Below are 22,743 nucleotides of genomic sequence, written 5' to 3'. Positions count from 1 at the left end.
TTCCATGTGGCTAGCCCCTATTAGTACGGATGCTCCGATCGATCGGCCACCGATCAGTATTTGCCAATTTATGTGAAAAATCACATGATCGGCTTATGCCAATAAATGCCTTTCCACACCGATCACAAAAGCTGACCACCTGTGACTCGTACTACCGCGGCCTGTAGCGATGCCTGCGTGCAGTGTAGTGTCTTTCCCTAACTAACGTCTTGGGTAGCGCCTTCCGCAATGTGCACCGACTGCATTGCTTTGAATATCGTAAACCCCTTGATAAAAAATGTCACAAAGGAGAGACCTTTTTTGGCCTCGTGGTAGAGCGGGATACACGAGAAGTATAAATCCAGTGGGATACGTATGTCACAATTGCATCAGTGGTAGAAATACAAGAAAAAAAGCAGTTGGGTTGAAAGACACTGGTGACACTGATGTCTTTGCCTATGTGTGCATGTGTGTGTATGTGTGTGTGTGTTTTACAGGAAGTCTCGGCCTTGATGGACAGGCAAATCGATATTTTGACTTTGGCCACTGTTTTTTTTCATCTCTCCTCTCCTCCTGCTTGAGGCGTAGCGGCGGTAATGGAAGAGGACTGTAAATAAGTGGAAGGTTCTTGACAAATGAATCCATTAACATTTGCCTGTGTCGCCTGGCGAGCAGATTTGCTGTTTTATGGAGCAGGAAAAAGGCAGCCAGTAAATCTGAGGGTGCTGTAAGGGCGAGACGGCGAGAGCACGCTGGGGAACACATCTCCCATGATGCAGCACTTTATCTCCCTCCCAAATGGCATCTTTATCTGCCTAAATGAAGTTTTGATTCCTTGCCACATACGGCGCCGCAAATCACTTTTAATACTGATATCAAGAGCGGCAGTAAAGTGAGCCCAAAGCCATGGCCAGCAGCTTTATTGTGGCACACACACACACACACACTATGTGAGAGTCAGTCCTCTTCATTTTTGTCTTTATACCCACTGACTGTGGAATGACCGCACTTGTAATTTGGGACGGAGGAAGACGGTTACTCACACAGCTTGTTTTTTATTTGCCCTCGGCATATTCTACAAATAAAATGAATTTGTTATTAATAAGATATATCATTAGATATAACACTAAGTTGCTTTGTCACCTATATCATAAAGCTAAGATGTGAATGTTTTGTTCAGATTGCTTAGCATATATTGACCACGTTGGATTGGTTTGGACACCACTGTTGTTGAATAATTTATCTAATAACATAAGGTTGAACTGATAGCATGAGAGCCATATTTGTATCATTTTCAGCAATCGAGCAGAGTTCTCCAATAAGAACGAGGCAATAAATGACACACAAAAATATTTATTGTATTTTTATATAGATTTACAACAAAAATGAATAGCTTTGTGTATTTTTGTGCAATCCTGTTCACAAGATAACACTCGCAGACTTACTGTAATGTACTGTATATTCACATTAAAGCAATTCCTGCACCAGGGGTGTCCAACGTTTTGCCCGGAGGCCATTTGCGTCCCGATACAGCTTTTTTGATTGGCCCGCGGTACAGTCTAAAAATACGATTTAACATAAAAACAGAAAAATCAACAGCAATGGCTGCAAAAATGTAAAAATCAGCAGTAATTTTTAAAAGATATTTTATAAGGCCAAAAAAGTTGTCATCTAATATCACAACTGAATGAGAATTAAGTGATATTATTCAGAAAAATCTTGCCATTTTAGTAGCATAGAGTTGAAATATTAAAGAAAAAACACATAATTTTTAAAAGTCGTAACGTTATAGAAACAAACAAAACTAAGAATGAAGAAAATTAGGTTAGGGAGAAAGTTATAACATAATGGGAATTTTAAATAGTTGGAAAATTATTAAAAAAGCAGAAGCAGAAATGGAAAAAACAGCAGTTGTTTTACAGGAATGAAGTCAAACTGTTAAGAGAAAAAAGTACCTATGGACCGACACCTATGGACAATTTAGAGTCTCCTTTTAACCTAACGTGCATGTTTTTGGAATGTAGGAGGAAACCGGAGAAAACCGACACACGCATGGGGAGAACATGCAAACTCCACACAGAGATGCCCAAGCGGAGATTTGAAACCATGGCTTCCCGAACTCCTGACTGTGTGGCCAACATGCTAATCACCAGGCCAATGTGCGGCCCCATCATTTCAAATAAGTTCCACAAGAGATCCCACAATAGTGCATTGGAAGTGTGTTAGAATGTGCTAGAATTTAGACCATTTAAAAGTGTTTTAGGAAGCCCTACTGTGAACACACCATTTTGTGTGACTGTAGCTTTAATGGTAATGAGCTGTAACTTTGGGACAGAGCAAAATGGATATACCTAAAGGTGACTTCATTTATAGCTGTGATTAATTTCCTATTCCATTTTCACTCTCAGATGCTTATCTTTCAAATTAGAAACATAGTCCGCCTTGTGTGTGTGTGTGTGTGTGTGTGTGTGTGTGTGTGTGTGTGTGTGTTTGTGTGCATGTGTGTGCACGTGTGATGGAAAGAAGGCCAGGGAGCGTTTCCATCACACAAACTGCATTACATGGCCCGTGCATTTACCATCCTCCATTTTGTTTGTTTGTTTATAGGCTGGTCCGACTGTCTGTCTCCTTGTCTAATTGATCTATAGCCTGACGAGGAGAGACGGACCACTGAGTGCCCGGCTGCATTATGGGATGTCTGGCTTACTGTTTGTCAGGTTAGACAAACTCTCTTTAACAAAATTAAGATTTGTTTATTCTTTCAACTAATTACAATGAATATGAATAGGCCTGTGACGATAACAAATTTTGCTGGTCGATCATTGTCCTACAAATTATTATAGATAATCGATATTATTGACCACATTTTTTGAGACCATTTTTTAATCCATTAAATGGCATAATAATGACAGTACATAGTACCAAAAGCAATCAACTTTAACTTTTGAAGAGTATTTAACATTGCCATTGGAATGCTAAGAGCTATGATCAATGTTGTTTTTTTTAGCGTTTATTATTGTGTTAATATTGTGTTTATTATTATTGCATCGATTATTGTGACAGGCCTAAATATGAATCATTACCTTGTTCATTTTACCCACAAATCTAATTGCTAATCTTATTATCATTCATATTTAGGCATGAAATACATAACTATCTGTACATGCATCAGACATTTGATAAGGTACACCTGCACAACCCCTAAATTAAGCTAAGCCACTCACACTGTACACAGAACACATGTATGAACCCTGAAGTTAAAAAATGCCTAAAGATTCTCCAAGTAATGTTTAGAATGATATTTTTATACCTCCACCAAGCGCCAATGTGCAAAGGCCAAAGGTATTGCGTTGATGTGATGCGATTATTCTTGTGACTGCACAAAAACTGTATGTAGTTATGTTTTTTGAATGTAGTTATAAATCTGGATATTATTGCAGATAAACATTTTTTGTTCTTATTTTGAGTCTGGAAGCCATTCACTGCCTCTTTCACATCAGAGCACACTCTGCTGATTGCAGAAACTGCCATACACACAGACACGTCACGATCTTTTTTTTCCCCTCTACTTTTGTTGCGTGAAATATTCCTCCATTTTTTTCCAACACTGTTTCATAATGTGGAGCTAAAGAGCTCGTGGTCATTTTACACATTTCCGCAAGGTCAGGAACGCGGGATTCGATCATGTAAAGTGCTGTGAGTAATGCGGGAGTAAATGCAGTCTGAATTACATCTAATAGTTCTTCTAGCGATTTTTCTGTCTGTGTGCAGCAAAGTGGAGGATCGTTGTAATATTTGAAGCTTAAACAACTCCATTAGTGGAAAGGAGGAGAAGAGACTCCCACAGACGTTATCACTTAACCCTCGAAGCCTTAATTGTGAATTTGAACCTGATGAATATCGGACACAGCTTTAGGTACATCTGCACATCTAACAGTACACAATGCAAAGGCTGGTGGATCTCTCTGGATGGTGCATCATAACCATGGTCGTGTTTTTTTTGTTTCAGTTACATCAAGGAGCAACACAGGATTGCACTTCAACATGTTCGAAAAGGAGTAGGAAGAAGCAGAGTTGATTTAGTCCTTCTCCAACCGGGGCGGATGCTAAACGAGGTTCCACCATAAATGCTGGGTATAGATTACACTATTATTTAATACAGATAGATGATACTGCATACATTCCAGCTGCGACCTCAATTAAAAGCCTTGCTCTGTTTTAAAGAACTCGTTTAAAGCAGGGGTGCAAATCGCTCTTAGTAGCCCGAAGCATGTTCTGAACATAAAATTAAGCACACATTTTAATTAAATAATAATAATAAAACAATCACAAACCATTTGCTTAGTCACCTGTAACACAAAGCTGAGATGTAAGCTGTTTTTTTTTCTTTAATGATATTTCACGGTTTAGCAGATAAATGGATTGTTTTTAAATCTTTTTTAAAAACAATCCAAATCCTGACTGTGCCAAAATCATGTCTGTAATCGTGTCTCAAACATTTTGTTATGTGTAATTTTGCGCCGTACGGTGGCCTAGTGGTTAGCGTGTTGGCCATATATGTGCCCTGTGATTGGCTGGCGACCAGTCCAGGGTGTACCCCGCCTCTCGCCAGCTGGGATAGGCTCCAGCACACCCGCGCTACCCTAGTGAGGATAAGGGGCATAGAAAATGGATATGTATACTGTATATACAGTATGTATATGTATATACAGTATATGTACAAGTATATACTCGCTTCCTCTGCTGCTCTTGAGAGGGCTTTGATGGTTTGGTGTTGGGTTTGGCCTCGAATTCCCAAGTCATTAAGCAGCCTGATGGTAGACTTGCCCACGAAACCTCAGCAGCCGACTTCCACGGGGCAAAGCTTGGCTCTCCATCCTCTTTTTCGGCATCGGCTGCCAGCTCGGTGTACTTGAGGGTCTTACATTCGGAAGCCTCCTCCACAGCAGCTTTCAATGAGCTCGATGATGTAAACGCTGTGAAGTGTGGAGAACCAGTGCACGAGGTCTGTTCTGAGGTTTGTAATTAAGTTAATGAAACGTGAAGAATATCATCGAAGTGGCCCCCGCACCCCTCTTTTTTTTCTGTATTTGGCCTCTGGTGGAAGACGTTTGGACACCCCAGCTTTAAAGTAATTTTATTTCATTATCTGTGCAAATAAACTTCAGGGTCTCTGGGGGAATAAGCTGTTCTAAAATGTGCAAGACTGAAGTTACTTTTATCTTGATCCCAGACCTGTTCATCACCCCCTGCCCCCCCTCCAGGTCCGGGTTGTGTCAAGTGTCAAGTTTCCTTTGAGACGGCAACATCCATCTAGCAGCATCTCCTCAAGACATGTCTCCTGACAGACGTGTTCATGTAACGGTGATGGGAGAGCGAGGTGGGGGTGTTAGCTATCTGGGTGGCTTCTCACACCCCCCACCTCCCACCTCTCATGGTTTCTGTTATATTCAGGGGGTTTTTTCACACCACCATATTGCTTTAGGGCCCCCACAGGTCAGCAGTATACCGTAGGTGTTGTTTTCTTCTCAGTCCAGTATAGACAAAGACAGTATAGCTTCTCAAGGGACAATACTAGCATATCCAAATTTGATTTCTATAGTACTGTCCCGTTTTGAGAAGATATACAGTACTGCAATTAAAAATTCTGAAACGTGAGGGCAGCACTCACAGAGGAAATCTTGTTTTACATTCAAATCCAATATAATCAAGGTACCAGAGGCCACCGTTTTTTTTTTTTTTACTTGGCTCGGTGGGTTTCAATTTTGAAGTACTTTTCACTGCTAATCAACACGTAGCTTTGATTAAGACATTGGACCCCAAATAAACACATTTGGTGCATCCTCAAGTCACATCATTCTAAGAAAAGATCGTGAATTATGATAATATTTCCATGATAAAAGAAATGAGGTTGTTGAGAGTAATGTAGAGCCTTTGGTTAAATTAATTAAAAATAGAGCACATTTTTAAATGTACAATAAATTCCATCATATTACACTAGGTCCCCAACTTACGAACACCCGACTAGCGAACATTCGCGGACACGAACACAAGCCGACTGGTCTATACTTTATTTTATTTTGCCTTGTAGTCGCTCAATCAGTATTTATACTGCTACAGTACATGCTTGACCAGTAGAGGGCACTGTGACACTGCTAATGGGACCAACAGAGGAAGAGTTAGACGCTTGGGAGATAAAGCTAAATGGAAAGCTAAATTATACAACCAGGACAGAGCGTGTGATTAATGTTTATGAAGAGTTAATAGGCCTGCTTAATTCTACACCACCCACAGAACACTACCTCTTTTAGAAGAGTCTAACGATGACGACGATTTGTCCTTTTTTTCAATAACTCCTCCTCCAACTCCACCACAACGACGTATGCTCGACCACTCCTCTTCAAAGGTAAATAACATTTATCATTACGTATTATTATATCACTTTTATTATTGTTTTTTTCATTAATTATCCTCGTTTAATATTACTACTGCATCCAAACTCATATTTACATACATACACATATACTGTATATGTATACACGTACATGTAGTACCTATATCATTGGTAATATTACCTTTTCCCCTACTTAAGAACAATTCGACATAAGAACCGTCGTCTGGAACCAATTGTGTTCGTAAGTTGGGGACCTAGTGTACATGAATAATTGCTATGGAAAATGTTAAATACAACAAAATTAAAGAAAAATAATAGAGTCAAATATTTGACAAAAAAATATGTTTTTAAAACATCAATGAAAAATAAGTGGGACAAAACCCGTTTTATGTAAAAAAAAAATTGTTGCTGCTGACTGAAATGTTTAAATATTTTAAAAGATTGCTGAAAAAATGTAAATGGTCCACATATGTGATAAAAAAAATTAAACTAAAAATTGGCGCAGTCGCTGTTTTTGTTGGAAAGTTGGGACCCAACATGGAAGGAAAAGGACAAGCAGACTTGGCTGCAACATAGTCAAACACTTCAAAACCATCACTATCATTTGTGTAAAATGTTACATTTATATGGCAAATAAAGCTTTTTTTCAAAACAGCACCCTCTGCTGGATTTGCTGTGGCACTCATGCCCCACAATAACCTAATGCAAAATGAACATTATTATACTTGAGATCCTGTAACTTGTGAGCCATGTATAGCCCTTCAAAACATTTGATCTGGCCCTCCATCTAATTCTAAATCTTAATTTGTTCCAAAAGGTGAGACAAAACCTGAAAGGTACAAAAAACGATTTTTACCAGAGGAAATGAAATGACTGAAATGAAAATCCAATGTCTGCATACCAGAAATCCATAATATTAACAATACATTTTATAGTGAATAATTGTAGTTTTACATGCAGGAAACAATGTGAAATAATTATAAATGATGAATAAAATTGATAAATGAACATGTAAGATTATTCTTACCTTTATTGAAGATTCTTGTTGGCAAAGACAGCGAGGAGCCAAATGGGCAAAACACTTCCCCCACCTTGCCTCCAGTGCTGCCCACACGACAGTGGATGAATGTTTGGAGGTGGTCGGAGAGGTCGTAGGCGTGAATTGGCAGCCATGTTTCCATCAGTCTACACCAGGGCAGCTGTGACTACAGACGTAGTTAACCAACACCAGCGTGTGATTGAGGAGTGAATGAATAATGGGTTGGTTCACTGTGAAGCGCTTTGTGTATAAATGTAATCCATTATTATTATTTGGTGTTGGGTGTGTGATCCAAGATGGCTGAATAAACAAGCAAGGCAGTAGCCCGTACACATCCTTATTAATACCATCAAAGTCAATGTACCAAAGGGTAAAATACAACAGTTTGTTACGCGCAATACTATACGATAGCCGAGACAGTGTACGAGAACCGATGCGAAATGCTGGCGAAAATTTTCATTGAAAACCGAATCATAGGAAAATTGGGGTGTTTGAATCCTGATGTTTGACTGTACATATATATATTTTTTATTGTCATGAATGATTTTACAGCAACAGAAAAGGCCCTTGATATACTGGGAACCCCTAGAAAAAGATTCTCCACACTTACCTCTTACCTTTGTTCCTTTGGGCGACAATGACAAAACTTGTTCAAGGTAGCAGGCAACAAATAAATGTCAGTTGAGCGTAGCAGCAGCAGCAGCAGCAACGTGCACGTCATTTAACCTTGAATTGGATGGACTAGAGCAGCATCAGCCGAGCGCTTTGCTTCTTTCCACTCCAGTCAGCAAAGAACCTGCACACAAAAAATGAGGTTATATGAGCCATCGCATTGGATCACAGAGGAGAGGAAAAATAAAGCAGAATGGGAGGATTCCCGCTCTGTGATGTGACAACACTGACGGCAGGGTTAAGTGGATATAAGCAGCAGGAGATAGTGTTTCACGTGCGCAGTGCTTCAGGATTGCTTTCTGCTTCTTGGTGCTCGCTTTTCCTATCATATCATGCATGTATAAGACGATATGGGATGTGATTATTCAGATGAATGCTGCGTACAGCGCAAAAACGCCAGCTTATAGACAAATGTTGAAATACAGCCTGCGTTTACACTTGTGGTTCCATACCGAAAATGTTCAAAAAGATACTTTGGTGAAGTTTTTTTTACACACTGCACACTGGTATTTGTGTGATGCAACTCAAGTATACCAACCAAAATGCCACCTGCAGGGTGGAATGCGTAAGTTATTTTTATATGCTACTATTTTTACCAGCTTAGATTACCCAGAAAGCTTTTAAAATGCACCTTCACTTTCATGACGTACTAAGTTACATGAAGTAACTGAAATATTCAAATCAAAATGCAGTCTGCTGGGTTGAATGCACGTGTTATTTTTATATTCTGATATTTTGACCATCTTAGATTTTACCAAGAGATTCTAAAATATACTTTTAAAGGGCAGCTTTTGTGACATACAGTATTATATGACAAAATGCAAATATTGCAAACCAAAGTGCAGTCTGCTGGGTTGGATGTGTACGTTATTTTTAATAATAATAATAATAATAATAATAACGGATTTTTATAGCACTTTCCAAGGCAACCAAAGGGCTTCACAGTGAAGTGAGCCCATTATTCATTCACTCCTCAGTCACACACAGGTGGTGGTATTCTACATCTGTAGCCACAGCTGCTCTGGGTTAGCGTGACAGAAACATGGCTGCCAATTTGCAGCTCTCCAACCACCACCAAACATTCATTGACATTCATGCACCAATGTGGGCAACACTGGAGGCAAGGTGGGTGAAGTGTCTTGCCCATGGACGCAAAAACAGTGAGTAGGTGGCAGGAGCGAGGATCGAACTTGGACGACGTACCTCCTGAGCCACTGCTGCCCTAGAGCACAGCACTTCCAATGATTTTTCTCTTACATATTTGCCATTCTAACACTGGTTGGTGTATTTGGTCCATATGGCGTTCACATTTGAGCTCAAGTGAACCGAATTGCGTTCACTTGCAGAGACCATCACTCAAGCAGCCTCGGCCCGCTTGCGCACCAGGGCTTCAGATGATTGCGTTCATACTTGACTAAAAGAACTGTACTACTAAGGCACCAGAGTTCCTTTTAACCGAACCAAACATGACTAATCCTGCTAAAGTGGTTCATTCCAGAAGGCCAGGCAGGGCCGTAATTTCCTGCATCCCCTGCATGAAAGCCAGAAGCTGGCGTGACAGCTGCCCATTGACATGCCTGCAAATGGTGATGGAGGGCCCGGAGAATGAGATTCATATTTTAAAAGTCATCGCTTTTCATTCTGGAAAGATAGTGTCAGCCTCATATTTCTCATTAATCACCGGACAGCGGGGTATATTGCTTAGACATCCGTCATGCATATAAAATCAGACTTTGATCACAGTGGTTGGAGCGAGGAAAGCACATATGTCGTTGTTTGCATAGTTACACTTTATTAAGTACACATGCACAAGCAAATGAGGGAGCTGAATCAAAAAATGGTGCCTTATGAATAAAGGCAAATAGATGCCTTACTTCAAATGAAGAAACATTGCTTTAATGTGTGATTTAATCCAACAACATATTGAAAAATTCAATGAGAAAAAAAACAGATATAACAACAACGTGAGTTCATTTAAAAATGGAAACAAAGCAGTTTATGCTAAAAGAGAGACAAATGATTCAAATGTTTCGCACCTTGATCACGTGCCCGGAAGTGAACGCAGCAACAACCCCATTCATTGGCTTCATTGTATTGACAGGTAATGCTAATATTTCGGTTCGTTATCATTATCAGAGTAACAATACAACTTTACAACTGTTGTATTGAATCTCATTTCATAGTTACTAAAATAAAAAATGTAGTTTTACAAAGTTTCAAGTATGCCTTTTCCTGGTCACGTGACCCAGAAGCGAACACACCTGTTTCTAACAACATCCATTTTAACGCCACTTCAACTTTTAGCAGACTTTAAGTAAAAAAACAACAACAAACAACACACGTATTCACTTCACTTTAGTGTTATTATAGTTATTATTTCGATTTTTATTGGCTAAGAATGCTTTCTGTGGGTCTTTTGTCATCCGTTCCCTCTCGCCGCCGTCATCCAGGCCGGGTTTTGGTAGCACGCCGCCACTTTCCTGGAGCTTGTGGATTGGCTGCAGGAGCAAAGGTAGCCCGCAGAGACTTCTGCTCTCCTCCTCGCTCCAGTCCCTCCAGTCAGTCCGCCGAGGAGTCGCAGCACTCACACACGGCACACGTATTAACCGGAGCATGCGTGCGGCACCGGGGCATCGATCCACAAGTGAGCGGCTCAAGTGGAAGACAAACGGACACACATTTTAAAACAACATTTTCTCCTCGGTGGAGCTCCGCAGACCTGCTTGGATTTATTCACATCCACTTTTTGAGGGCACTTTTCTAAATATTATTTTGGGTGGACTGAGGCGCGCACCTTGACGGTTGTTTGTACATAAAGAAACAAAAACAAAAGCAAACAAGCAGCCCCCTGGAGCGTAGTTTTGGCTCCTCGTCATGTGCCACCAAGGCGCACAAGCTGACAGAGACTACACGGGAAGACGGACGAGGAGGTCCCCCCCGGAGATGCTCACTCTGCTGGGGCTCCTGCTCCTGTCGCACCCCGGCCTGGCTCAAGGTAAAGTCCGCATACATCTTTCCACCTCTCGACTAGAAAAGTTAGCGCAAAACTTCTGGCAACTGATGATGAAAGCAAACTTAAACCTGTTTAGTGCTATCAATATGCGCTCCAGTGTGTGTGTGTGTGTGTGTGTGTGTGTGTGTTTTTTCAGCATCATGGGACAATTTCAGTGCTTCAACTTGGCTTGGGGTGGACTGAATGTACACAAAGGTTTGATTAAGTAGATGCTCTGATTAATCTTGGCGCAAAAATGTGCTTCAAACAAGCAAAAACAAGTTTGGAAAAGCTTTTTGAAAATGTGCAAACTGTTTAAAAGTCATATAATAGGTGGATGATCACAGATCACCATTTCAATTGTAACAATGTCATAAATGAAGATGAAGAATTATGTTAATGCTGTTCGACAGGAGTGCCTCGTTTTAAGGACCTACTGCAAAAGTACTGGTCGAAGATCCGCTGTATGCCAGGAGCACACTGCTGGTTTTAAGAATCTACTGCAAAAATCCTAATCAAAGATCCTATTTATGACAGGAGTGCCCTGCTGTTTTTAATGATCTACTGCAAAAATGTTCATTTAAGAAACTCAGTATAAGAGGGGGTTCTTTGCTGTTTTCACACATCTACTTCAAAAAACAACAGTCCTCGATATCCTCGGTTCCCAAAGTTAGGGGTACGTGAATAAAAATTAAAAAGGTCTTTACGTAGAAATACGTAATGTGCTGGAACGCCTCATGTGAACAGCCACAGCAGGTAGCAGTGCGGTGCAGAAGAAAGGTGACGCCATGAAGTTGCTCATTGTTCTGTGTGCGTCAGAGAAATAAGTTTGATGATGACGTTGTTCATTACAAGCGTCTAATCTTGAAGGTTTTTCAAGATCATTGATGTCGTGTGCTAAGTGAGAGCTGGTCTTCGTACGGGGTGCTGTGACCAATTACTGTGTTTTCTGAGTCATTTGTTTGTCGACTGGGTGCGCTGACTATGTTAGACGGCCCCCAGGTTTGGACGTGAAGTACATTTACGCTTTCACGAAGCATATGTCTTCTTCGTATGTTGCGGCCACTTTGTTCGGCGGTCCTTGAACACGCCGTTTGTGATGCAGATTTGGCATTTGTCTCCGTAATAAGCCTCGTATTTAATTAGTTTTTGACTGTGGTTTCTGCATTATTTGCCTTTTTATTTTCATAATTATTAACTCCACGTGTAACATTAGTCGCATTGTACCGATTGTTTCCATGTTGTTGCAAACCAAAGCACAGCAAATGAGCATAAAGAGCACCGTTCACGACGTCTTACCGCAGCTTGTCACCGCTTCAGTACTCAATACACGTACAAACACAAATAAATTCACCACACAGAAGACGAACCTGCCAGGAGACGTCTTACCGCTCTAAAACCCCCTCCGCTTTAAATTAGCGGCCCATGTGTGCAGTTGAAAAATAAGACCCATCATTTTTTAATATAATGTCATAATATTTTTTAATAATTTATCAAAGATTGTTTCATTGCGTGGTTTCTTGTTTTTTAAGTGCGCAGGAGTGGGGGATACATGACTGTATGTATAGATGTCTGAAGTTTGGGAACCAGTGCTCTATGACACGAGCTTCTGCTATTTTTAAGGATGTACTGCAAAATGAGGCGTCAACTGTCTTCTATGTAACAGCACTGCTTTGCTGTTTTTAGGATCTACTGTAAAAATGCTAGTTAAGATCCTCTATGTGACCACGAGTATATAATATTAGTTCGGGAAGCAAAATAACTTATTTACTGTCAAAACAATATACAAAACAAAAGCTTATCTCAGTGAGTCTTTATCCTCTCTCAGAACTGTCTGTAAAGGCAGCACGTGGAGGTAACGCCACAAGCACCCAAAACCGCTAATCCGCTGCCTCAAGTCAGATTGTGTGCCAAACAAAAAAACAGGGAACAAGGTGGAATCCGCCTGTGCGGGATGCTCAGTATGCGTGTCAGAATACAGGTGATGTTCGCCTCTGGAAAAAAACCAAGGTGGCCTGATTTTTTTTTTTTTTTTTGTCTGGGGGAAAAAGCCAAAAAGAATGAGAGGAAAAGGGTAGATTTTGGTTTGGTGTTTAAAGCAATTTTGCCCATAAAAGAGTTAAACTGCTGCCATCACATTGTTTTGACGCCAAATGTCACACAGGTGGAAAAGTTAAACGCTGTAAAATCAATACGTGATTTTGATAACAATTACCAAGAGAAGCTAGCTAGCTGGTGGCTAACTAGCTTTAGCAGTTGACCCTACTGATTAGACTTAATCTTCTCTGACTAGGGCTGGGTGATTTCATTGATGTTGCGATATATATATATATCAATATTTTGTTTCCAAAGAAAGTATTGATCTTCCAGCTGCAGGTATGGATATATTAAGTCCCATTCAAATCCCCCGTGTTCAACCTGGAAGAGCTATTTCGTCCGCTAGCCGATACTGTTGCTAGCATAGGCAACTTACAGAGACGCCCACGCCTTCCTCTTCCGCTTCACGCAGTAAACATCAGTCCAGGACCTCAGTGCTTAAAGTGAGCTGTATGGGAGCACTTCGGCTTTAAAAGGGAGGGCGACGCTTAAGAAAGAAATACAGTCTTCCCTCATTTATCGCAGTTAATTGGTTCCAGACCTGATGGCGCAAAAGTGAATTTCCACAGAGTAGGATTCGGTATTAATAAATTGGATACTAGCCTAGTTAGAGTATAGAAAACCTGTCTCATCATGACGTTTGTCACTTGATTGCTATACAGTAGGCGTACACTCCGACAGTACTGCTAGCTTTGTTTACATCGCATTGCGTACCGCTTGTGCGTAGGCTACAGCATCTCTGACGTCACACAAGACATGGCCGCCACTTTAAACACAGCAATACGGTATACCGAGCTAATTAGCTAGCCTCCAGTTTATTTATCCTAAAGGTAAGAAAGAGTTTGAAACTGACTAAAATTAATTCAAAATGAATTACGCAATTGTAGTAATTCACTCAATTTTTGAAAAAAACGACGATAGAGTGAGGGAGCGATAATCGAACCGCAATGTAGCGAGGGACAACTGTGATGCGGTTTGCAAGCTGTGTCGTTCGGATGTAAAATGGTACTATTTTTACTCACCTGGTGGCTAGCGAGACTGGCTACCTCATGTATTCAGTGTCAAACTAAAAATGCAGGCCACTTGATACACTTTTTGCTGCACTTCATTGTTCATTATACTGCACTGATTGATTCATTTTGTCCAGCATTAAACCGTATGTTGTGTAACTGATTTTTTTTGTCACTTCTCAATTCATTCCATCCAAGTCAATGGAACACTCACAAAATGCCACCAAAATCACACCGTCCCCTTTTTTGAAATCCTCCAGAAAATGATGTCAGCGTAAGTGTATTGCCACAGCCCTATCTCTGACGCGATGTTTTGAACGACGTCGTGCAGTTTTCGTGCTTATTGTGAGTAATTTCCCCCCCAAAATCTCGAAATGATACATTAAAACCAGGAAGTGCCAGATTAATGCTTGTCAAAGATCTTGTATGTGTCAAAGATAGTATATATACACGACAGGAGTGTTGTGCTGTTTTTAAGTACGTGGCGCAAGGCAAAGATCTAGAACAGGAGTGCTTTTGTGTTTTAAGGAGCCACTGCAAAAATATGAGTCAACTAGTCAAAGATCTTCTCTATAGCAGGATATGCTATTTTGAGGACCTACTTCAAAAACACTCGTCAAAGATCCTAGAATCTACTGCAAAATCGGGAGTCATAGGTCCAATATATGAAAGGAATCCTCTTCTGCTTTGGGGAATCTTCGGGAATATTTTAGTGGAAGACCCCATATATGACCGCGACCTTCTGATGTTTTTAGCAATTTACTACAAAAACACCAATCGGTCATTTTTCCCCCCCTAAAACAAATTCCAAATTGTACAATCAAATTTGGAGCTACCTCCTGTATTCATCACAGTTGAGTTACTTAAATTTAGCTTTGAGAAACCTTATCTGTCTGCTCCAGACCTCCATCTTGCTCCTGCATTGTTAATGAAGGAGTGCAGGAATGGGGGGGGGATCGGCACAGGTCCGGTTTCTTTTTTGACGTGATGACAAAATAGCCACCACTCCGTGTCATCGACTTGATGGGAACGAGGCCGGGATTGACTTCTTTAGTGTCAAACTAGCGCACCACCAACATGACTCACCGTGTGCTCAATAAAAGCCAGTCATCTAAATTCACATTGTTTGGGCCTTGGAGGAGGTCTACAGAGAGAGAGAGAGAGAGAGAAGATTTGAGTTTAATTTCACCTTAACTCGGGTGGACTGTCGCTTCCTCCTTCCCTCCTGGTTGTGAGTTCTGGGAAATAAAGAGTTCTCATTAACCTTGTGAACTCTTGACAAAGGAGACAGGTTGAGGCATATATAAGCGGGGAGCTGCCAAGAGAGGTTGCCGGGCGCTCAGTGACAGGGTCTTGATTGGAAAGCCTTTTGTGCAAGAACAGATGGAACTCAGGTATCTCCGGTGTGTTGCTTTGAAAGCTGGGAGGAAACATTTCTCAGCCATGACTCTTGCAGAAAGCTACAGTTGCAGCTCAGATGTCATATGTCGGATATTTTAGGAAGGGTCTAGGCCAGGTTTATTCAGCTACATTTTTCCAGCGGCCACATTTTCAGAAAACTACGGACTCGGGGCCGGAGTTCACTTTGACTTTTATTTTCTGTAAAAGTAAGGCTCTCCCTTATCTTAAATGTTTTACTTCACCAAATGGTAGTCATGAATAAAGCTATAAAGTCCTACATTGGCACTATGCTAATGCTCATCAAAGATTTTTTTGTACACAGTAGTGTCTCGTTTTGAATTTCGTGGTTGCACTCTCATGGTTTTTGAAAAAAATGAATAAATCATGCTGTTTCGTGGCTGAATATGGTCTGAAAAAGGCATATTTAAGCAAATATTATGTATTTTTTGCCTAAATTAAGCATTTTCAAGCATAAAAATGCCTAAATTAACTAAAACACAAATGGTGATACAAGCACCAGACTTGATTGGCGGAACAACAGCTTTTTATTGCAGGTTTGAATTATGTCCCAACGGGCATAATAATAATAATAACATAATAATCATAACAATAGTTACCATAACAATAACAATCAGAATAATAATGCAGGCTTCTGTTGCATCCGTGACCCATGCGAGCTGAAACTCAACTCTGACTCCCCGATGTCACTTCCTGTCCTCCACACACCCAGAACACGTTAAAAGCACCACACAGGAGCACATTTCTCTTAAATGGCTTATTTTCTCCAATTCTACATACTAAATTGGGTAATACGAGTGTAAAGGTGACTAGAGGTGTGTCATTTCATGTCGAGAGAGCTCTAATAATGTTAAAAACTGTATGTACAAGCTCGGAAACAGGTTTTCTATTCTCTAACTACAAAAATATTCCATTTATTTATCACGGTCGGGTCTGGAACCAATTAAGCGCGATATACGAGGGTTACTGTAGCAGGGATGCTGCTTTTAAGGAATCTGCTCCAAAAAGTCCGAAATCTTATAAATGGCAGGAATCCTCTGCGTTTACTTAGAAAAAATTAGAGTGTTCAAAGCAGGCCCGCTCCGCCTGAATACTGCAGTTTTTAAAGGAATCTACTGCAGAAGCAGTAATCGTTGTCGTCTTTGACAGGAGTTTTGTGCTGTTTTTAGGAATCTATTGCAATAACGTCAGTCAAAGATCTTTATGACAGGAACCCTCTGGTGTTTTTAGGAATCTGCTGTAAAAGAAGACGTCAGCCAGTCAGAAGCCTGACGAGACATTTAAAGGGAAATGCACGATAGCAGCAGTGGTCCATCGGTCAAAGGGGAATGCTAGAAATAATCAAGTTGCTAAACGTATAAGGCTCTGGCATTGCTTAGAATATTGTAGATCCTTGCGGTTGTTGTGGTTTTGCCTCGTGACAAAAATACATACTAGGCATGGGCGGGAATGAGATTCTGACGGTATGATAACCTTGGACAAAAATCATGGTTTTACGGTTTCACTGTGTTTGAAATCCAGTTCTAAAATGGGTTATTTTGAAATAAATGTATTGAAAAGAGGAAAAAAAGGCAAGTCAAACCTTTAACCTTTTTTTTTAACTATATAATACAACACGATGAAAGTGGGACATATGTATTAAAAATAAATAACAAAGCATCTTTCTAATCAGATATCTCAAATCTAATCAATAATTGCAGTCTACTGTCGCTAGTCCTACAAATCACAGCACAATAAATATTTTCTCAGTAAAAAAACCCCCAAAAAAACAAACCTAAATGCAATCAAGTGGCTCAAGAAGGTCACAACATAAAGTTCCCACTGCAAGGAAGAAGCCAGGACGTGACGAAGGATTTCCACGAAGTGGCTGCGCTGGACCTCCACTTTCTCTGATATCATAGGATAGGTACTGTATGATACACGATTTTAGTGCTTTTGATATCAGGACTTGTTCATACTGTGGTGTGCCTTGAAAGCGCTAAGTGGCCCATGCCTAGCCACTGGTTGGCACTGTCAATTTTCAGCTAAGCACCACAGACTTGTATGACTTTGCCTGTTCGGAGTGACCTTGGATGTTAAGACATAAGTATTTAAGGAAACTAACACACAAAAGTTTATTGTTGAGTGCAAAAAAGCGCGTACACACGGCTATGTTGGGCAGCTCAGGATGCTCGACTTTTTCCACAATGGCGTCCTTATGTTCCTCTTTGATGATGTCTCCTCCGGGGACTGTTTATGAGCGGAAAAGTTAAAGGATCTTTAATATATATGGTCTCTAAAATACTGTGACTCGGTGCACTTCAGGACTTTACGATCAGCACTGCAGCGTGTTCTCTCTTGCGCTGATCTGAGAACTGCCGTTAAAGCCGCTGTTATTTCTATCATTATTATTCTTGCAGGCCTCCCTGCGGCTTGACAAGCGGCTCCTCGGGGGGCGCTAACATTACAACCGTAGCGGTCACTCTCGAAACACAACCTGCTTGCACAATGAGCGCATTGTGCGGCAGGAGCGGCACTTAGGAATTACCTCACATGATAACCCTTGGCCGACCTCGCCGAGCTTCCAGCGTGACGCAATTAAAAGTGGCAACAGGATGTAATTGAGGGATATTAAGATTCCGTCTTGTGTTCACTTAGGTGAAGTAAGAGGGCACTGAGTAAACAATACACACAAGATAAGTAGAAAAGTGCTGTGTGGGGTCAGAGGTCTTTGTGGGGGGGTTCAAGGCGAGCTGGTAGCGAGTGATAATTAATGAGAAAAACGCCTGCTGACTTTGCTTCCTTGCTCCACTTGATGCCATGTAGTATTTATGAGCAGAAAAAAACATATCTCTACCCAGTCGTCCCTCGCTACATCGCTGAACATCGCAACCTCACTCTATCTCGTTTTTTTTTTTTTGAACAAAGTAATTAATAAATGATCACTTTTTCGTGGTTGATTTCGGCCTATTAGTAGAAAATATGCATATTTAAACAAATTGTGCTTATTCTTGGCTAAATTAATTAAGCATTAAAATGGCAAAATTAACTAACTAAATGAACGAAAACACAAATACAAAGCAGAAAAAGCATTCTAATTGTGAATGTAGTATTCTGTAGCATTGGCCACTAGGCGTCAATGTTCGGTGAGACAATCGCCAGACGTGGTCGCCAGAAAAGGTTTAAATTGCCTCACAACAGGCACAATAATAACAACATAATAACCAGAATAACAACACGGGCTGTTGTTGGGACCATGACCGATGACAAGCTAAACTCAACTCTGATTCTCCAACGTCATTTCCTGTCCGCCCGCCATTCAGGTCTGCTAGGAAACACATTGACTGTGACAAACACCAACAGGAGTTTATTCTCGCTAAACTCCATAATATTCTCTTATTTACTCATGTCTACTGTATAGGGTAATACAAGTGTAAAGCCATTTACAGCCGCCATAACAATACATTGATGAGACAATAGCCACCGCAGGAAATACGCAGTCCACAAAAAGACAACAAGGAACTGCTAACGTTTGAGTCTGTTATCTTATTTATAGCGAATTTGTCTTATTTTCTCTGATGATATCGACTATATTGGGTAATAGAAATGTAAAGGCGACTATATGGGCGTTGTTTCATGTCTAGAGGGCTCTAATAATGTTAAAAACTTTATTTAGAAGATCGTAAACAAGTTTTCATATTTAAAAAATAAAAAAAAAAAAACACTAAGCACTATGGTGAATGCATGGGACTGTTGTTTTTACAGTAGATCTACGTTACTGTGTCCGTCCCTACTGTGTCCGTCCCTATCAAATAAACTCAAGAAATAAATGACAGCAACAGTATGTACATTTTTAAATTAAAAACGCAAAACACAAAAAAGTGAGTGTACCTAGGCCTGATGATAAACTGATTGCATGTGTGCAAAAGGTTGCTCTGCCCCAGGAACCTCAAACATAGCACTGCAACACAGAGGAGAGGGAGATGGCAGCAAAGAGGAGTGGCAGGACAGCATCATGGCATTTTTCCCCCAAAAGGTTTTGTTTTGTTTGTTTGCTTTTTTTTTTTTTTGGTGGAAAGAATGCAGATGCGGGGTTATGCGCAGGAACAATTTATAAATACTTATGTATATTCTAAAATCCAAAACACAAAGACAATGCTTTTTCTTTGGTGTTTTCCCCTATTAAAAACACTTGGACAAACAGGGTTTTCAGTGGAAGGCAACAGTACAAACAGTAAATATATATATAAAAATCCAATTTCATGTTTTTCTGCTAAAAAAATACATTTTCTTTTTTTATATCGGAAAGGCAAATAAGCTTTTCATTGTTTTTCAGCTGAAAAAACTGGAGATACGGATTTTTGACTGGGCAGTAACAGTATGTAAATACTCTTGTGGGTGCGGCATGGTACTGGAGTTTATTCTCTCATATGGAAAAAGTGAACATATAGTGTATATGCCATCGAAAGCCATTGCTGGAATGAATGACACCCTCTTCTTGGCTAGCATTTAGCTCAACCCTCCTTGGCTCCTCCATTCTCACATGACATCTCTCTATTTTAGTTTCCAGCCTTAAAACTTGTCAAATTTCAAGGCATTTAGTCTAAGCTTTGGAAAACCACCATATTTAATTTAGTCGTTCAGATTTTTAGAAACCTGACGTCAGTGTAAGTACAGGCCTGATGAGGTGTTAAGTTGACACCGCAAGAAACGTCTGCATTCACCCACTGGTGGAAACATGCCTACAGCACCTACTAAGATGTTTTTTATCCGTTTGTTGCTCCATGTTGTTGGTGCATCAAAAGATTCCTTTTTTTTTGAACCCTTGGATGTTTCGTGTTCCTTCCTGAGAAGCACATGAAAAGACGGGGAACTTGGTGCAATGTTGTGGCAAGACAAGGGCAACGCTGAGGACACAAAGGAACCAAATGGGACAGAAAGATTAGTGCAGAGATGGAGCATGAGGAAGGAAGGAAGGAAGAAAGGTGAGGGGAAAAAAATATGGACTTACAATGGACAGGAGTGGGAACCATTAATCACCCGAGTGTGACACTTTCCACGACAGGGGAGCGGCTCACTTCAACATTCACTTCTATTAGCAGTCCATTAGCACGAATTGCTACAAGTGCTTGACAGGCAAGAGTGGAGGAGCTGACCTGTGTCCCCTTATAATGTACACCATATACAGTGCATGCCGTGTGTAGGGAAGCTTTATTACCACACTCCATGGAAACTTTTGCTGCACAGTGGAACCTTTGACGTTAAGTACAGAGCTTGGTTTGAAAACTTTTCCCATAGGAAATAATGGAAGAAAAGTTTCAACACTCTTATCTGTCACAAAGTGTAATAATAAGCTAAACTCTATGGGTAAAACACAAAAACAATGTGCCTCACGCATCTTGCTTTTTAACAGTCACGCTAAGCTACCCGCTGTGTATAGTAGAGCAATAAACCACTCAGCTTGGAATAAAAGTATTGCAGCACATTGCTGCCTTGAATGAGAGCATGCTTACTTAACATATCTTCCGGTGTACAGTATGTTCTTAAAGCACTTTTGCCATATGTAAGTCCACAAGACATGCATCCTGTAAATGCTCCATTTAACACCTCTATTCAATTAACCACTGTGTCTCCTATAGTCACCGGGTGCGTGGTCTGCAAAAACAAATAACCGCCAGCGTCTCTAATTACTGCCGGGTCAAAAAAAACAACACCCGTGGCTGTAGGCAACCTGCTCCTGTAGCTTTTTAAATGAACTCCACAGGGTGGAAGTTGCTGCATTTGTGAGGCTTTGTGCTTTATGCCAACATGGATGACGTTTTTTTTACGCGTTGTTTGATGCTTTGCAAGCTGATGATTTTTTTACTTTGAATTGTGCAACTCTAAGTGCATTCAGTTTTACAGATGCTAGATGTCATGGTCGTGTGTGTGTGTGTGCGTGTGTGTGTGTGTGTGTGCGTGTGTGTACTTGAGGGAAGCATTAATAAGACACTTTGCTTTTCCAAATGAAAATAATTGTATAATATATAACATGCCCCGCTTGCAATCGGCCAGTGGGTCGAGATGGAGAGTCAAGACCTGAGGGATGGCGTGGGGGGCGGTGACCTCATTTTGTACCTGTGACATCGCCTCTGCCAGAAAATGGCCCTTCAAAGCGGCGACGGCATTAGAAGCAGTCATCCCTCATTCAAAGGCCTTGTTGGCCTCTTTACTAACCAAGAGCCCTGTCATTATGGGATCCTTGCCAAGGGGGGGATGTGTGTGTGGACCACTGTCCCAGCTCCTGATCTACACTTCATTTATGATTAGAGATCATAGCAGGAATCTGAGGGTGAATGGAATGAGTGGAGGACACAGCCCCAAGGCGGGTGGGGGGATGATTACTCGTTAAGTGGCCCTTCTCGTGCCATTATAGGCAGTGGGGGCTGACAGAGCACATCATGAGCGAGTGTAAGTGCACACTCCACTCTTCCCCTTTAATTTGGCATCATGACCTGCACCCCCCACCTCCTGGTGCTCAACCACTAATGTCCTCCTGCATTTTTTTGTCTTCCTGACAGGAAGTGGCTCGCTGACATGTCACTTTAATGACTATTTTGCCATGAGTAAGAACGACCAAAATAAGTAACTTTTTGTTGTGCAAATCAGCAGCACTTTCTAGTTGAATGTAGGGGTGTAATGGTACACCATCATCACGGTTCGGCACGTACCCCGTGTTTAAGGTCACGGTTTGGATGCAAGATGCAAAACATTAAAACTGCTCAGCTTTTGTATCACATCACTTCGGTCCCCCACTCAATGTGTTCGGTTTGGGAACTCCGTATGCCTCAGAAATGTACCGAACTGATTACGAATACATGTACCGTTACACCCCTAGTTAAATATCAGGGCTTTCTTGCATTTGAAAGGACGGCATTTGATGGAAATGAAAATGTTCTTTTTAATATTTGAGTTGCAAGCGATGAGCCGCGCTTGGCTGCTCTGTGCTGTGTTTTATTTCAGCCCACGTAACAGCAAGGACAGAGAAAATGAATGTCTTGTCCTGCTGCCATACATGCCATCCTAGCAAAGAGGATTAAGCCGCCAAATATACAGAGGAGAGAGTTTTAAATATGTGCACCAATGCTACAAAAAAGTTTGAACTTTTAGATGAGAGGCCAAA

At 40.9% G+C, this 22,743-nt stretch overlaps 1 protein-coding gene and 1 long non-coding RNA gene across 3 annotated transcripts in view; both read left to right on the top strand.

Moving 5' to 3' along the window:
• The window catches only part of LOC129169827 (uncharacterized), a 97,988-nt gene extending 90,871 nt beyond the window's left edge, over positions 1 to 7,117 (top strand). The window contains exons 5-7 of the long non-coding RNA XR_008566477.1: positions 2,587 to 2,696; positions 3,989 to 4,113; positions 5,213 to 7,117. This is a non-coding gene — a long non-coding RNA (uncharacterized LOC129169827). The remainder of the gene's footprint in view (positions 1 to 2,586; positions 2,697 to 3,988; positions 4,114 to 5,212) is intronic.
• Positions 7,118 to 10,619: 3,502 nt separating this feature from the next.
• The window catches only part of unc5cb (unc-5 netrin receptor Cb), a 144,333-nt gene continuing 132,209 nt past the window's right edge, over positions 10,620 to 22,743 (top strand). For both annotated transcript variants that reach the window (XM_054758277.1, XM_054758276.1), the window contains exon 1: positions 10,620 to 11,079. In XM_054758277.1, the coding sequence (XP_054614252.1) occupies positions 10,959 to 11,079 (121 nt within the window). In that variant the 5' untranslated portion in view covers positions 10,620 to 10,958. The remainder of the gene's footprint in view (positions 11,080 to 22,743) is intronic.

Source organism: Dunckerocampus dactyliophorus, chromosome 17, assembly GCF_027744805.1.
Source record: "Dunckerocampus dactyliophorus isolate RoL2022-P2 chromosome 17, RoL_Ddac_1.1, whole genome shotgun sequence".
Taxonomy (NCBI): Eukaryota; Metazoa; Chordata; class Actinopteri; order Syngnathiformes; family Syngnathidae; genus Dunckerocampus; species Dunckerocampus dactyliophorus.
This window is presented reverse-complemented; position numbering and strand designations above follow the sequence as displayed.